The sequence below is a fragment of the Gossypium raimondii genome, chromosome 11 (assembly GCF_025698545.1).
Source record: "Gossypium raimondii isolate GPD5lz chromosome 11, ASM2569854v1, whole genome shotgun sequence".
NCBI lineage: Eukaryota > Viridiplantae > Streptophyta > Magnoliopsida > Malvales > Malvaceae > Gossypium > Gossypium raimondii.
Window position 1 is genome coordinate 7,151,206 of NC_068575.1, and position 15,483 is coordinate 7,166,688.

A 15,483-nucleotide genomic window follows, 5' to 3' on the forward strand; every position below is an offset into this window, starting at 1 on the left:
ATTATTAAATAAAATGTTTTTCAAACCTTCAAAATTGGCTCAGAAGTGCTTTTGAGATGAGCAAAACTCCAAAAATATTTTTTCGTCTCAAAAATACTTCTTAAAAAAATTCTAAACTGACCCAAAATATATCTTAAAAATTTTTATTACGGAAATTCGCACGTATTCAAGAAAAGAAAAAGAAAAAGAAAAAGAGGAGGCAGAATATATTGATGAGACATAGCAGATTGTGAGGATGATGAATTAGAGAAAATTTATGAATTATGAGAAACATTAGATGTTGAAAACAATGAGGGATCAACACCACGCACTCATGTTTCCCGCCCATAACCATCTCTGCGCCAGAGGAGTTCAGGTCAGTATCTTACTCTGCTTTGCCCGTCTTTTTCTTTTCTGGCCTACTTATATATATATATATATTATCTATACAAAATATAAGATTATAAAATATACTCTATCTTAAGCGATTATTTAATTTAAAAAATTCAAAAATAAATCTATCTATGTTATTAAATTTTAAATGAAGAAAATATAATATATTTTCTTTTGTATTATATCTTCATAATCAATTTTTAGGAAAAAGAATGAAACGGTAAATATTTTTAGATTTTCTCAAGGGTTTTTAAAATTAAATAAAATTTAAAAATTTTACTCAAGATTAATTGATTAAGGTCAATCACTATCGAATCCTTTTTAAGATAATATCTGTTGACTTCTATGGAAAATTTGAAAATAATATTTATGTTTTTTAAAATTAAAAACTAATATTTTAATGATTTAAATTTTTATACATGATAATAAAATTTTAGTAAAATCAATAAAAATTTTCTATAGATTAGGACTATTTATTAGTTAATGAAAAATATTTCAATTTTATTTTATTTATTTTAATATTATATTATTCTATAAAAATTTTAAGTTTAAAATTTGACTTTTGTTTAGAATACAATGGACAATATAATTTTATTATTATTTAAAACCTGTATATATCAAACAATTCAATTATATTCCGTAATTAATTTTGAATAATATATCACATAAATTTCATGACTTAAATTTTAATACTTAATTTTTAAACCCTTATTTTTTTTTTAGTTTATCAAACACTTTTTATTTAAAAATAATAATTTTAAGTTTCGGAATTTTAACAATGAGAAATATAGAAAACCATTTCACGAGAATATTTGAAATCCAAACATGATAATCACATTTCAAATTCTTACATTACCACCAAAAATATAAGATTCGACCAATCTAACTCTCCTATTTTGAATCTAAAAATCTTCACAACTGTGCTAAAAGATTCATGCCAAGTCCTTTGCTCCAGTTTCTCAAATGCCAAACCTGGTATATACTGCCCAATTTAGTTCATCCTGCCAAGATCCCATACTTCTTTCACTATCACAAGCATATCTGCCTTGAAATTTCACGGCTACGAGCTCCACTGCTTCTAAGTGCACATGGTCTCTTTTGAGGACAATCTATCAAAGTACAGCAAGGCAAGAAATAAATGAGTGCCTAGGAATAAGTAGATAACACCACACCAATCTATGCCACATTCATTTATGGTGTTCAACAAATTATTTCTATGGTGCAAGGGCCAGAAACTGGATGATAATAAAAAAACGAGCAACTTTTTGATCTACTTTGTAAATAAGCAAAGCCAAATGAAACAGGCCTGGGGATATACAAGGAAATGAACTAAACCTAGCACTGTTGTGTTGTTCTATCACTGGAAATTTGAAGGGAAAGTTTTTTCTTGTCTTTTTCTTCCCAGTCAAAAGACCACCACATTAGGTTTTGCAACAATGGTTTCTGTTGACAAATGAACATATCTTCATGCTAGGCATGGGAGATTAATTAGCATCATGGGGAGCGGCTGGAGTATCGCTAGACTTTCCAGTGATGTCAGTGGCACTTCCCTCGGCATTCATGTCGTTGAAACTTCGTTTCTTTGATTTGGATTTCGAGTTCTCCTTTTCGTTTTCACAGTCTTTTTCCTTCCCTTTTCTTTTCTCATCTCCGACTGCTTTTCCAGGCAGAAGAACAACATCGTTTGAATGAGGAAACAGTGGAGGTTCCCTGCCACTTAATTTACAAAAGACTCTTTCAACCGTTTCACTTATTTCCTTCCCTAGCCCATTGCTGTCAAGAATCAACTCCCAAACTGATTTTGAGGCCATCTCAAGCACTGGGGTTCTGCCCAATGATAAGAACAAAAATTAGTTCCACCTTACACTTAATTCCCCGTTAGCTTTCAAATCAGGAGCAAATAGCATATTGAGAGTGATGACTGTAGAATGTTTCATATATTATGATAAACTACAGGCCGGGACGTAAAAACATGAAAGAAGCACATGAAATATCTAAAGCATTATTGAACTTTAGCTGTTAAAAACAACAAAGATCAGCAACAGTCACTCAAGTTCCTGCTTAAGTGCATCAAACAATTTTCTTTAGGCTGGGAAGGTAAGAACATGAAAGAAGGACACGAAACCATCTAAGCATTTTTGAGCTTCAGCTGTTGAAATCAATGAAGGATCAACAAGACTCACTCAAGTTCCCGCCTAAGTGCATCAAAAAATTTTCCTCAGGCTGGGAGGATAAAAAATGAAAGAAATACATGAAACAGTCTAAGAAACATCAAGCTTTAGCTGTTAAGAACAATGAAGGATCCACAAGACTCACTCAAGTTCCTGCCTAAGTGCATCAAACAATTCCCTTTTGGTCTGTTTCTCCGCACCAGACGTGTTTAGGACCTTACTCTGCTCTGCCATTTTGATCGTTGTGTTCTTCAGCTCCTCCTATAGCAAAGAGAAATTGCAGATATCATATACATTGGAGGAAGTGTTATAAGTCATTACTCTTCAAATTCAATGAATGTAGGTTTTGTAGACAATATTAATTAATTATGTAATGTCAGCAAAGCACACAATCAATATCAGCAACTTTAATGGAGACCCAAGAACTTAAGTTAATCATCATCTTTAACCAAGTCAGAACAATAAATATAATAAACACATCATTGAAGCTTTATGGAGTCAAACATTTATAGAGATTATACGATAAGCATATAACATTATAACCAGTACCCACAAAAAGAACAAAATTTTCTCTTTTATAACATCATAAAGAAAGAAAGACCAAAAGGACTTAATTGCATTCAAACAAGGAATAAAGATTCATATTCAAGCTATTATCAAACGAGCTCAAATAAATAACATCAGTAAAATTGCAAAATTTCATGATAATACACAAAATCAAGGGGCACTGTCCCAGAAAATCGTTCAAGGAACTATTTTTACATAAAAAAACACACAGATAAAACCAGGTTGAATATAAAAGAGATTATTGAGTGACTAACATTGGCTTTTAGCTGATTTATAATCTTCAACCTGAGAGCATCAATGGTTCCATCATTCATCAATGACTCCAACACATCTTCTGGGGTTATTACTGATGATGACCCCATATTTTAATTTTCACCAAAAACTAAAATTGACAGATTGAATCCCTTCAATTCAATGCCTGAAAAAAAAAAGCCAAAAACAAAAAAACTCTTAGGGCTTCGTTAAGCAAAAATAAAAGTTGGGTACTTGAAAAAAGAAACAGAAGTTGAATAGCAGAAGATGGAGATTAGAAAGTTAGAAAGGGTTTCATCGTACCTTGTCGTTCTCTTTGTTGTCAATCTGCAAAATAAACGATGATTTATCTGTTTCTCCCATGGGGATAAAGTACTAATATTGAACATTGGGAGACTCCAGCTAGGGAAACGCATCGTTTTGCAATATACTCTTCAAGGCAGTTCTTTGTTTTGGATTTTTTTTAATGGTTAAATCACATTTGGGGTCAAAATTTGGTAACTATTATTACATTGGGGTCTAAACTTATTTTTGGAGTTAAGCCCAAAACTTGATAGTTGTTCTCAAGTTGGGGCTTGAACTTTGTTTTGTCCAAGTTAAGCCCAGAATTAGGCAATTGTTCCTATATTAGAGTTTGAACTTTTTTTTCTAAGTTAGTCCCTAATATTTTCTTGAAAGCCCTAAAATTCATGTCCCAATATGGGAATAATTGCCAAGTCCAGGTCTTAATATGAGAATAATTGCCAAGTTCATTGACTAACTTGGACAAAAAAGTTCAAGCCCCAATATGGTAACAATGGTCTAGTTCAAACCCTAAAGTGGAAATAATTACCAAGTTTAAGGTCTAAATTGGGTAAAAAAAAGTTCAAGTCTCAATATGAAACTAATTACCAAATTCAGTCCCTAAATAATGATTTAACTCTTTTTATCAAATAAGTTGAAAGAAAATGTTACCAATATGAGAACAATGTTATAGTTAAATTGTAAGATAAGTCACACTATAAAAAATTTTCAAGACTATAAGGATTTAGTATCGTTAGACTTTTCTTTAAATCGATGTGGCTATGGGTTTAAGGAATTTCAAGAGTGTTTAGTTTAATTCGTAAAATGAGAAGAATGAGCTAAGAGACCTTGAAGTTGACACTTTGATTCCCCTCTAATTCTTAATTAATCTTATTTTATCTTAATAAAAAAATTAATAATTTTACACTCTTTTTTAAGGATTTTGGTTCATTTTAATTAAATGGAAATAAAAAAATAGCTAATTAATCGAAATTTTGTTTGATGTATTTTTTTTTAGAGAAAAGTAACTATCATTAAGGAAAAGTAGAAAGAAAAAAAATAAAGTCAAATTATAAAAATAAAAAAGTAAGACTAAACTCGAATCAATAGGCTCATCCCATACACTCGAACTTAAAGCCTCTCATTACGGGTATGAATTACTAGGCTCACCCCATACACCCAAACTTAAAGTCCCTCATTACGGGTATTATCGTTCAACATTAAAAAATTTAACAAACAAAAAGGAATATCATCATAAACATGAATATTTGCTTGAAATAAGGCTATCTGAATGAGTCAGCGAGTAACTTTATAGCATTCTAATGAATCCAATGAAAGGATAGATGTTGAAATTGCAATTGCAGCTATGGTCAGCCCTCAATCAAAAGTCCGAACTCAGAGGTGTAGTGGTTGCGTGAGTTCAAAACAAAGACCACCTCTAACAATCAGATTCGAAGATAATGTTATCCATACTTGCCGACTTGGTCCATGAGAGAGCTTCTTGTACTTGCCTCAGCTACGTAAGGCCTAATCGCTGCTAAGAGCTGGTCGAACACCACCTATATGAAAGCTCCGTTCTCATCACGAACCACTACTCAACCCGTACGCTGATGATCCATAAGTAGTATTGCATCAACGTTGCACTTTAGGAAGCTCGGGGGAGGCCGAACCCATGCAACAGCTGCAGTAGAGCCTAGCGGCAAAGTCTCGAGCAAAACCCGACGGTGAGCAGCATTAGAAGCATCCCAGTCCTGGATAAAACGAGAAGCGAACGCCACAACACAACATGCCGAGGCATCACCCGCACGCCAAAGAAATAGGTTTCAATAATACCATAAGCTTCATAAAGTGAACAGTTCTTTCCAAGAGGGTGTCGTCGACATTAAGCAATAGGGACGATAACCACAGAGAAAAAGATAGCGAAGAAGGACCAATACCAGTTAAAGCCCACACCTGAACTGCAAACGGGCACTGCAAAAAAATATGATCGATGTCCTCATACACCCCGCACCACGGACATTGGAGCGGTACAGTGCAACCCCATTTGGCAAGCCGACAATGAAATGGAAGAAAATTATGCAGGCATCACCACAAAAACTCCACCACCTTCGGTGGAAAGCAGAATTTCAAAGCTTCAGCCAGTGTCCCTCGACTCTGTTACTATAAGAATTGGCCAGCGAATCGAAGGTGAGCCGATACCCAAGCTTCACCGTGTAAATGTCACCCTTGTCAAAATGCCAAATGAGCTTATCAGGGGGCTGAGCCAAGCTAATCGGCAGCTACAAGATTCGACGAGCATCATGGGGAACCAACAAACCTTCTATCAAACTTCGATCCCAAGCTTTATGATCCACTTTGGAGCAAATCGCGCACAGTCAAATTTTCCATGCTGTCGAAGGGACTAGAAACAACAAAGAAGTTCGAGTCATCATCAAGCCAAGGGTCATTAAAAACCGTGATGGTACGCCCATCCCCATACCACCAACGAGAGCCTCTCAAAAGCAATGACTTGGCCAGGCAAATGCTTCTATAAACAAATGAGGGGTCACCTCCAGAAGAAGTTAAAAACTCATCCCCCAAAAAGTATCTAGCTTTGAAGAGTCAACTAAGGAGAGAGTCCGGGTTAGAGAGAATCCTCCACCCTTGCTTCCAAGCATCACTAAGTCAAAGCAATGAAGCTTCCCAAAGCCAATGCCACCAAACTTTTTCGCAACATAAAGCCGCTCCGCGAAGCCTAGTGAAGTCACGTAGAGTTACTCGATTTCGAGCTCCACCAATACGAGTTCATCATCCTCTGAAGATCGCCACACGTACTAAGAGGAAGGAGGGAGACACTTAGACAGTAAACCAGGAGTGCCTGCGCTATCGATTTAAGCATAACCTCCTTGCTTGCCCGGGAAAGAAGCCTATTCTTATAGAGCCTGTCTCAGATAAAACAGAACACTTGCTTCCTGTTATGGCCAATAAGTGATAGGAGACCCAAATATCGACCATGCTTGATTAGAGCCTCAACCCCCAACAACGAATGCATCATTTGTCTATCAACCAAAGAGGTATTCGAGCTGAACAAGACACCAGAGTTTTGGAATTTAACTGCCTGACCCGAGGCGGCTTCATAGCTGGCAAGAATAAGTTTCACGACACTCAGACTCTTGAGCCTGAAAAAAAGGAGAAATTATTGCGACAGATCGGAATACCATGCAGATCACCTCGAAGCTCAGCTTGTCTGAACAGACAACTGAAGCCTTTAGCCCATAGAATAAACAAGTAGTGAGATAGCGGCACTCATCCCTAACAGTGTGCTTAACAGTAGTGGCACACATCATTAGCCAATTAACCCAGTGCAAACCAAACCTGAATTTCATCAGAATAATCTTCAGAAAATCCTAATCAACGTGATCATAGGCCTTGCTAATGTCAATTTTCAAGGCAACCTCCCTTAGCCTGCCGTGCCCCTTATTCATATGATGCTATATCTCAAATGCCACTATAACGTTGTCCGTAACTAAGGGCCCGTTCTTCTCTGCTTTTTAAACGGACTTTTGCAACAAAAAGTCCTTTTCTCTTAAACGCAAGGAAGAACGGCCATCGTTTCAGAATATTTTTCACCATCAAAGAAGTGCTTCTTGGCTGATGGAGAAGTTAAAATTTTCAACTTTTCTTCAGCCAAAAGTCCGTTTGGCTGATAATTTCCCATTTTAACCTGTCTTCTCCCCCAACAAAGTTTCTCTTCTCTGGTTCTTTGGAGCTTCCTAGAAGGTACGCTTCCTAGAAGTAATTCGTAATCTTTTTCTCTGTTTCTGAAATTTCACTTCCCCAATTCACAACCCTAACATGTTTCTCTAATCAGACTTCAATCCAGACTTCAATCTTTTTCTCTGTTTTTGAAATTTTCTCTCTTCTGTTTGGCTGTGGAGGAAAAAAAAAGGGGCATATGACGGACTTTTTAGAAATCTTTTGTTCTCTGGTTTTCTTTCCTTATTTAAAAAAAAAATAGTTGTTGATTTTGATTGGTTGCTATTGTTTATTCCCCTCCGAAAATTTTATTCTCTTTGACAATGTTCTCTTCATCCTGTTCCATTTCCAACTTATAACTTCACATATTTATATTGCATTTCTTTGGTATTGACGATGAGGGTGTTCTTAATTTCTCGGGGCATTGAAGGAGACATTTAGAATGAAAAATGAGTTATTTAGAATTGGAATTGAGAATGTTCATTAGATTTGAGGAAAATGGTGGAAGGGAAGAAAGAGGTTAAAGGAGATGGTTCTATGCCGTTTGTTACTTTTGTGTCCCTGGATAATGTGATTTCTTGTGAGAGAGAAAGTTAAGAAACTTCAGTTTTCTGCAGTTAAGTTTCTTCTAAGTAGGAGAAAAGAAGGAAACAAAAATCTCATTTTTGTGTTCATCCTGTTCAAAGTCCAACTTATAGCTTTACTTATTTTATTGCTTTGCTTTGGTATTGACAATTAGGAAGTTCTTAATTTTTGAAGCAAACATTTAGAATGAAAATGAGTTATTTAGAACTGAAATTGAGAAGTTTTGTAGATTTTTGAAAATTGGTGGAAGGGAAGAAAAGATTTAAATGAGATATGTTATTCTGTACTGTTGTTACTATCTTTTATATCCCCTGTTAATGTAGTATTTGGTGAGAAAGAATATGGAAAAAACTTCAATTTTCCGCTGTTAAGTTCCTTCTTAGTTCTAAGTAGGAGAAAAGTGTGTTAATAAGGTGACTGAACAATGAGCATTTAACAGTAACACTTAGAAAATGGATGAATGTTCAGTTATCATTTGAAAATTTCCATTTTTTAGCAATTAGTTGTATGTAAATCTTTTAGAAAAAGGAAAATGATATGTTATGAATAAACTCTGCCATCTTTAAAGGCTTCTTAATTTTGAAGTTAGCTTTTAATTTTTGAAAACTAGTTGCAGTTCAGTTATAATTTTTTTCCATCTGGCCACTGAAATTTTCTTGTAACCACCATCCCTAGTAATCTCCTTTTCAGATATTGTTTTCTAATGATCACCATAAAAACTTGAGCATTTTTATGCTTCTAAAGGAAAATGATTTTATATTTAAAGTGATTGCCAAAGTTAGATTGAGAGGTTTCCTATAAATAAAAAGAATCATTTTGCATGACATTTTAAATTTTAGTTTCATGACCTTTTTGTTCTATTCTTTCTTTCTTTTTTTTTTATCATTTTTGATGTGCATGTAATTTATGGGGGTTTTCCATTGACTGAAGGATCGAGCCAATGAGATATATAAGAAGGTGGAAGATCAGAAGTCTAGCAGAGGAAGAAACCAAGATGCATTGTTGGCTGCTTGCCTATACATTGCTTGTAGACAAGAGGACAAGCCTCGCACTGTCAAGGGTACAGCCTAAGATTCTTTTAAAATCTGGATTCTTTGTGATTTATCTTTCTTAATGTGTATTAGCTTCCCTGAACCTTGCATTTCAATTAGAAATTTGCTCTGTTGCCAATGGAGCCACAAAAAAAGAAATTGGCCGAGCAAAAGAATACATGTGAAACAACTGGGATTGGAGACTGGCCAGTCTGTGGAGATGGGAACCATACATGCTGGTGACTTCATGGTGAGTTCCCTTTATTGGTTAAGGAAAAAAAAAACTATAACAGTGCTTTTAGTAAACAATTGTGTTGTTTTCCTTATGCTTGGCAGGGTGCAGTTCCATTATTAAATACTGTACTATTCATTTACCGTTTATGGTTGCCACTGACATTAATTTCTTTAATTATCAGAGGCGTTTTTGTTCCAATCTCGGTATGAATAATCAAGCAGTTAAAGCTGCCCAGGAATCAGTTCAGAAGTCTGAGGAGTTTGATATAAGGTAGTTTTTATTCTGTCTTCATCATGACGATGTCAGCCTAAACTGAAACTTCTGTTTAAGCCTTCTCCTTACAAATAAAAATTTAATTCACTATCCTCTGTGACTTGGATAATTCTGTATGGATCTCTCCATTTAACAGAATGCATGATTAGGAAGTGGGTATTTTCAGTTGAGCAACTCACATGATTAGGAAAGTTAGAATGTTTGAATAATGATGCAAAGAAAAGGAAGCTTGTCGAGTATAGAAAGACCATTATAGTTGAAATTTTGCAATAGTTGCCCTTAGATCTTATTGACTATTAAGATGGAGGTGGATTATGAGATTCTGGTGAGTGAGAAGCGAAAACATTTAGGGATGCGGATGTTAATAAGGATGTTGAGAATCAGGAGTCAAGATTGTTGAATTGACTATTGACTATTGAAGCATTAGATCTGTTATGTGTATCTTCTTTAATTTTTTTTTCACTTATTTTAGTTTTTGTATGTATTTGCTAATAATTTAAATAACTTTGCAGGCGAAGCCCGATATCAATTGCAGCTGCTGTTATTTATATCATACACAACTGTCTGATGACAAGAAGCCTCTTGAGGTTTGATATTTCGATATCCCATTGGAAACCGAAGAGTGTGTTAAGAACTCCAACACTTTGGTTAAACATGGTGCTAAAAGAGGGCTCTTCGAGTTGCCCCCGGATCATCATAAGGAATTAGAAACCGAGTTAAAGAAGATGGCGCCTGTTTCTGCTGTTATTTAAGTAACATTTTCATTATTACTACTACTACTTTGGCCTTGTTTCTGCATCTTTCATGGTGTCTTCAACTAGGTTTTGGTTATGTTTGATTCTTTGATGTTGAAAACATGAATCCGATCTTTCCTTAAAAAGAAATATTAGATTTGAGAACTTGGAACACAACACAATTATATGCTAAAAATATATAATAAGATGATCACCATAAAAGAAAGGGGTAGCCAATGATTTATTTTATGTTCTTATGAACGAAGTTCGACTCTGATTTTTGATGTAGTTTTATGTTATTATCATGAAATTTAGGCAAAACCTAAGAACTATTTCTTTGTTTATGAGGCTACTTTGTTAGTGGCTTATTGGCAATGATCTTTTCTAGATGTGTATTATTCAACCATCTATTTATACACTTTCTGTACTTTATTTACAAAAATAGCAGTATGTTACTTCTCGGTAGACACTTTAGTTCCATTCTTGTTCATCTTAAAATAGTATGCAATGTTAATGATGTGGACTGTCCACTAATTTGGCATATTGCTTGGTTCTTGAGACCTGTTATTTAAATGATTGGAATTGAAGAATTCATTCTAACAATCTTCTTTCCATGAAATATTCTTTTTTGCGTTCTTCATCAGATAGTCTCGACTTTCATTTTCATATGCTTATCAAATATAAGTATTGTATTAACCAAATCATTTATTGAATATAACCAAATCATTTTCATATGCTTATCAAATATAGCATCTAGTTTAATGAATTCACTTTAAATTGTAAATGCTATTGACAAATTTTTAGTATTTATATTTGGTATATAAATATTGTCCCTTTTAAAATTTTAATCCAAATATATGTAATATTTTAATTAGTTAGGTTTATGTTTTCTATGTTATGTTAGTATATAATATGAGTTATATATTCAAATATATTTTAAAAAAAATAATACAAATGTGTTAAAAGTATTAATTAAAAATAAAAATAAATTTTATAATAATACAATCGTGTCAATATCTAATTACAAATTTTTAATTTTATATTTAAATATAGTTTATATATTCTAATTAAATTTTATAAATAATTAATATTAATTACTTAGAAATATTTAAAATTAATATTAAAATATTAATAATAAGTTATAATAAGTTATTTTTTTATATTTTTGCTAAAATATCATAATATTAACTAATTTGAACATTATTTAAATACATATTTGTTACTTTATAATCTCACGTCTAAAATGGACATTTTATTCTTCAAAAGTACTTTTTGACAGCAATGCCAAACACTCAAATTTTTCAGAAGCACTTCTGAAAAGCACTTTGAGATGATTAGCCAAAACTTTTTGAGATGATTAGCCCAAGTATAAAAGCAAACTGCGTAGACAAAATCAGATCGGACAAAAGCTTTTTGAGATGATTAGCCAAAACTTTAGCCACCAACTTATAACGCACGTTACATAAGGCTATGGGAGCAAATCCTTCATACAATTTGACCATTTCGTCTTCGGAATAAGCACTAAAATAGCATCATTAAGCAAGGTTGGGAACTCGACTGAATACAACCAATTACAGTACTGTTTAAACACATCTTTCTCAAATCAGGGCAGCATTTCTGATAAAAAGTAGGATTCTACTCATTCGAACTCGTAGCTTTGTGAAGGTGCATATGTGAAATCGCTACAAGAAAAGTTTAATATATTCTTGTAAGACATAATGACTTTTTTTGGCCCTTCAACTTTATAAAAAAGTCATTTTAATTTTTTATTTAATTTTTCGCTTCTTTTAACTCTTGATTTGTATTGTTTGTCAAATCATTCCTATAGATAAAAAAATTAACTTTTGTTAACTTAGATGACATGGCATATACATTAGCAATTAATTATATTTTAAATTTTAAAAATATTTTTTATATTTTTTAATTTTTAAAAATATTTTTTAATTTAAAAATTTAACAACTAACGGGATCCACATAATAATAATAATTCTTTTATCCTTATTTAAGAGTTGGGAGAAATTATGAATAATTTTAGATATTGTATCAAAAAATCACGAAGCAAACATCCCCTTATTCTTACTCATAAGAATCTTCGGGTCTTTTTATCTAAAAAAAAAAGAAGAATCTTCACAACTATGTTAAACGACGTCATGCTAAGTCGTTTGCACCATGGAGTCTCCTGTTTCTCAAATGCCAAATCTGGTATATACTGCCCAATTTAGTTCATCCTGCCAAGATTCCACACTTCTTTCACTATCACAAGCTGCCAATACCTTCCTCCATATCTGTTTTGAAAATTCGCAGCTATAAACTCGACTGCTTCTAAGTGCAAATGGTCTCTTTTGAGGGCAATCTATCAAAGTACAACAAAGACAAGAAATAATTGAGCGTCAAGGGGATTTCTATTGTGCAAGAGCCTAAAAGATGCTAAAAAACAAGAGTAAATAAGCAAAGCCAAAAGAAACAGGCCTGGGGATAACAAGGAAATGAACTAAACCTAGCACTATTGTATTGTTCTATCACTGGAAATTGAAGGGTGATTTTTTTTCCCAGTCAAAAGACCACACCAGGTTCTGAGACAATGGTCTCTGTTGACACACAAACATATCTTCATGCTAGTTGTGGGAGATTAATTAGCATCATGCAGTGCAGCTGGAGTATCACTAGAGTTTCCAGTGATGTCAGTGGCATTTCCCTCGGCATTCATGTCGTTGAAACTTCGTTTCTTTGATTTGGATTTAGAGTTCTCCCTTTCATTTTCATACTCTTTTTCTTTCCCTTTTCTTTTCTCGTTTCCGACTGCTTTTTCAGGCTGAAGAACAATATCGTTTGAATGAGGAAACAGTGGAGGTTCCCTGCCACTTAATTTACAAAATACTCTTTCAACTGTTTCACTTATTTCCTTCCCTAGCCCATTGCTGTCCAGAATCAACTCCCAAACTGCTTTTGAGGCCCTCTCGAGCACTGGGGTTCTGCCCAATGATAAGAACAAAAATTAGTTCCACTTTACATTTAATTCCCATTAGATTTCCGGTCAGGAGCAAATAGCATATTGAGAGTGACGATTTAAAAAGTTTTATAAATTATTAGAAACATATAGGCTGGGATGGTAAAGACATGGAAGTACACGAAACCATCTAGAGCATTATTGAACTTTAGCTGTTACAAACAACAGGTTCCTGCCTAAGGGCATCAAACAATTTTCTTTCGGCTGGGAGGGCAAGAACATGAAAGAAATACACGAAACCATCTAAAGCATTATTGAACTTTAGCTGTTAAAAACAATGAAGGATCAACAAGACTCACTCAAGTTCCTGCCTAAGTGCATCAAAAAATTCTCCTCAGGCTGGGAGGATAAAAAATGAAAGAAATACATGAAATGGTCTAAGAAACATCAAGCGTTAGCTGTTAAGAACAATGAAGGATCCACAAGACTCACTCAAGTTCCTGCCTAAGTGCATCAAACAATTCTCTTTTGGTCTGTTTCTCCGCACCAGACGTGTTTAGGACCTTACTCTGTTCTGCCATTTTGATCGTTGTGTTCTTCAGATCCTCCTATAGCAAAGAGAAATTGCAGATATCATATACATTGGAGGAAGTGTTATAAGTCATTAATCTTCAAATTCAATGAATGTAGGTTTTGTAGACAATATTAATTAATTATGTAATGTCAGCAAAGCACACAATCAATATTAGATCCAAGAACTTAAGTTAATTGATCATCTTTAACCAAGTTAGAACTTAGAACAATAAATATAATACAAAAAAACATTGTCAAACATTTATAGAGATTACACTAAGTATGTAACATTATAACCAGTACCCACAAAGAACAAAATTTCTCCTTTATAACATCATAAAGAAAGAAAAACTAAAAGGAGTTAACTGGATTCACAAGGGGACTCCAAAATCTATGTACGGCCAAAGAGTTCGCTCAATAATAGATCATTGCATTCCAACAAAGGAACGAAGATTCAAATCCAAGCTATCAAACAAGCTCAAATAGCACTAAATTTGCAAGTTTTCATGATAATGTACAAATTTAAGGGACAGTGTACCAGAAAAACGTTCAGGGAACTATTTTGACATCAAAACAAAAAAACCCAGATAAAACCAGGTTGAATATAAAAGAGATAAGAAAGGGACTAACATTGGCTTTTAGTTGATTTATAATCTTCAACCTGAGAGCATCAATGGTTCCATCATTCATCAATGACTCCAACACATCTTCTGGGGTTATTACGGATGATGACCCCATATTACTAAAATTAACAGATTCAATCCCTTCAATTCAATGCCTGAAAAAAAAAAAGCAAAAAGAATAAAAATTCAATTCTTGAGGCTTCGTTAAGCCAAAAAAAATTTGGGCACTTGGGGAAAAATACAGAAGATGAATAGCCGAAGATGGAGATTAGATAGTTAGAAAGGGTTTCATCGTACCTTGTCGTCCTCTTTGTTGTCAATCCGCAAAACAAAAACGATGATTTATTTGTTTCTTCCACGAGGAAAAACAAGTACTAGTATTGAACTTTGAGGCAGACTCCAGCTAGGTAAAACGGCGTCGTTTGCAAGATACTCTTCAAGGCAGATCCTTGTTTTTTCTTTTTAATTGAAATAATATAAAAAAAATTAATTTCCAAAATGATATATAGGTTATAAATTATTTAGGAAAATTTTTTGTGCATTGAAAAATATCTTAATTTCGGTTTAATGATATTTAGCTCTTTTATAGTAAAAAAAGTTGTCATGGGCAACATTATGTTAAAATAGGAACTAATCAATAGACCTGTTTATGGATTCGATTATCTATCCAGACCTAAAGATCTATCTGAAATTTGAGAGGGTTTAGATAAAAATATTACGTTTGAAAAATGGGTTTAGGTAAAAAAAATAGGTCCATTTAAAATATGGGTCGAACTCGGGTTTGAACATTCAAGGCCCTACTCCAACCCGTTTTAAGTTTATAATACTTTATATTATGTTATTTTTTATATATTATGTAATTTAGAATACATTAAAAAAATAAATCTATACTAAATATATAATACTACTCTAATATAAACATTAAAATAATGTTAATATGACTATATACAAAATTTCAATAAATTAAAATATATAAAAATATTACATATTAAAATAATATAATATAAATATTTTTTAAAAAAAGTAAAAATAATATGGGTGGATCTAAAATGAGTTTGAGTTAGTCTTTTGCAAATATTAGCGGGTTTGCGTAAAATTTTAAG

At 33.4% G+C, this 15,483-nt stretch overlaps 3 protein-coding genes across 6 annotated transcripts; 1 reads left to right on the plus strand and 2 right to left on the minus strand.

Annotated features, from left to right (window-relative positions):
- Positions 1-1,142: 1,142 nt before the first annotated feature.
- Positions 1,143-3,802, minus strand: LOC105761117 (uncharacterized). Its single transcript, XM_012578820.2, has 4 exons — positions 3,666-3,802; positions 3,365-3,528; positions 2,689-2,804; positions 1,143-2,199 (listed from the first exon to the last, which is right to left on the minus strand). Exons 2-4 carry the CDS (start codon positions 3,470-3,472, stop codon positions 1,857-1,859), a joined length of 567 nt encoding a protein of 188 aa, XP_012434274.1. The 5' UTR covers positions 3,473-3,528; positions 3,666-3,802; the 3' UTR covers positions 1,143-1,856.
- Positions 3,803-6,268: 2,466 nt separating this feature from the next.
- Positions 6,269-10,402, plus strand: LOC105761118 (transcription initiation factor IIB-2-like). Of its 2 annotated transcripts, none has more exons than XR_008190944.1 (5): positions 6,269-7,995; positions 8,895-9,024; positions 9,116-9,245; positions 9,412-9,500; positions 10,016-10,402. XR_008190944.1 is itself a non-coding variant. In XM_052623857.1 (5 exons), exons 3-5 carry the CDS (start codon positions 9,216-9,218, stop codon positions 10,209-10,211), a joined length of 315 nt encoding a protein of 104 aa, XP_052479817.1. In that variant the 5' UTR covers positions 6,324-7,403; positions 8,895-9,024; positions 9,116-9,215; the 3' UTR covers positions 10,212-10,402. The 2 variants fall into 2 exon arrangements, 1 of the variants encoding a protein (XP_052479817.1); XM_052623857.1 differs by having other exon boundaries at positions 6,324-7,403.
- A 1,854-nt stretch (positions 10,403-12,256) lies between these two features.
- On the minus strand, positions 12,257-14,787 carry LOC105761116 (uncharacterized). 3 transcript variants are annotated; one of them, XR_001123621.2, is made up of 5 exons: positions 14,678-14,787; positions 14,388-14,535; positions 13,677-13,792; positions 12,805-13,209; positions 12,257-12,590 (listed from the first exon to the last, which is right to left on the minus strand). XR_001123621.2 is itself a non-coding variant. In XM_012578819.2 (4 exons), the coding sequence occupies exons 2-4, from the start codon at positions 14,493-14,495 to the stop codon at positions 12,867-12,869; spliced, it is 567 nt and encodes a 188-aa protein (XP_012434273.1). In that variant the 5' UTR covers positions 14,496-14,535; positions 14,678-14,787; the 3' UTR covers positions 12,257-12,866. The 3 variants fall into 3 exon arrangements, 1 of the variants encoding a protein (XP_012434273.1); XR_001123620.2 differs by having other exon boundaries at positions 12,735-13,209; XM_012578819.2 differs by having other exon boundaries at positions 12,257-13,209.
- Between the last annotated feature and the right edge of the window lie 696 nt (positions 14,788-15,483).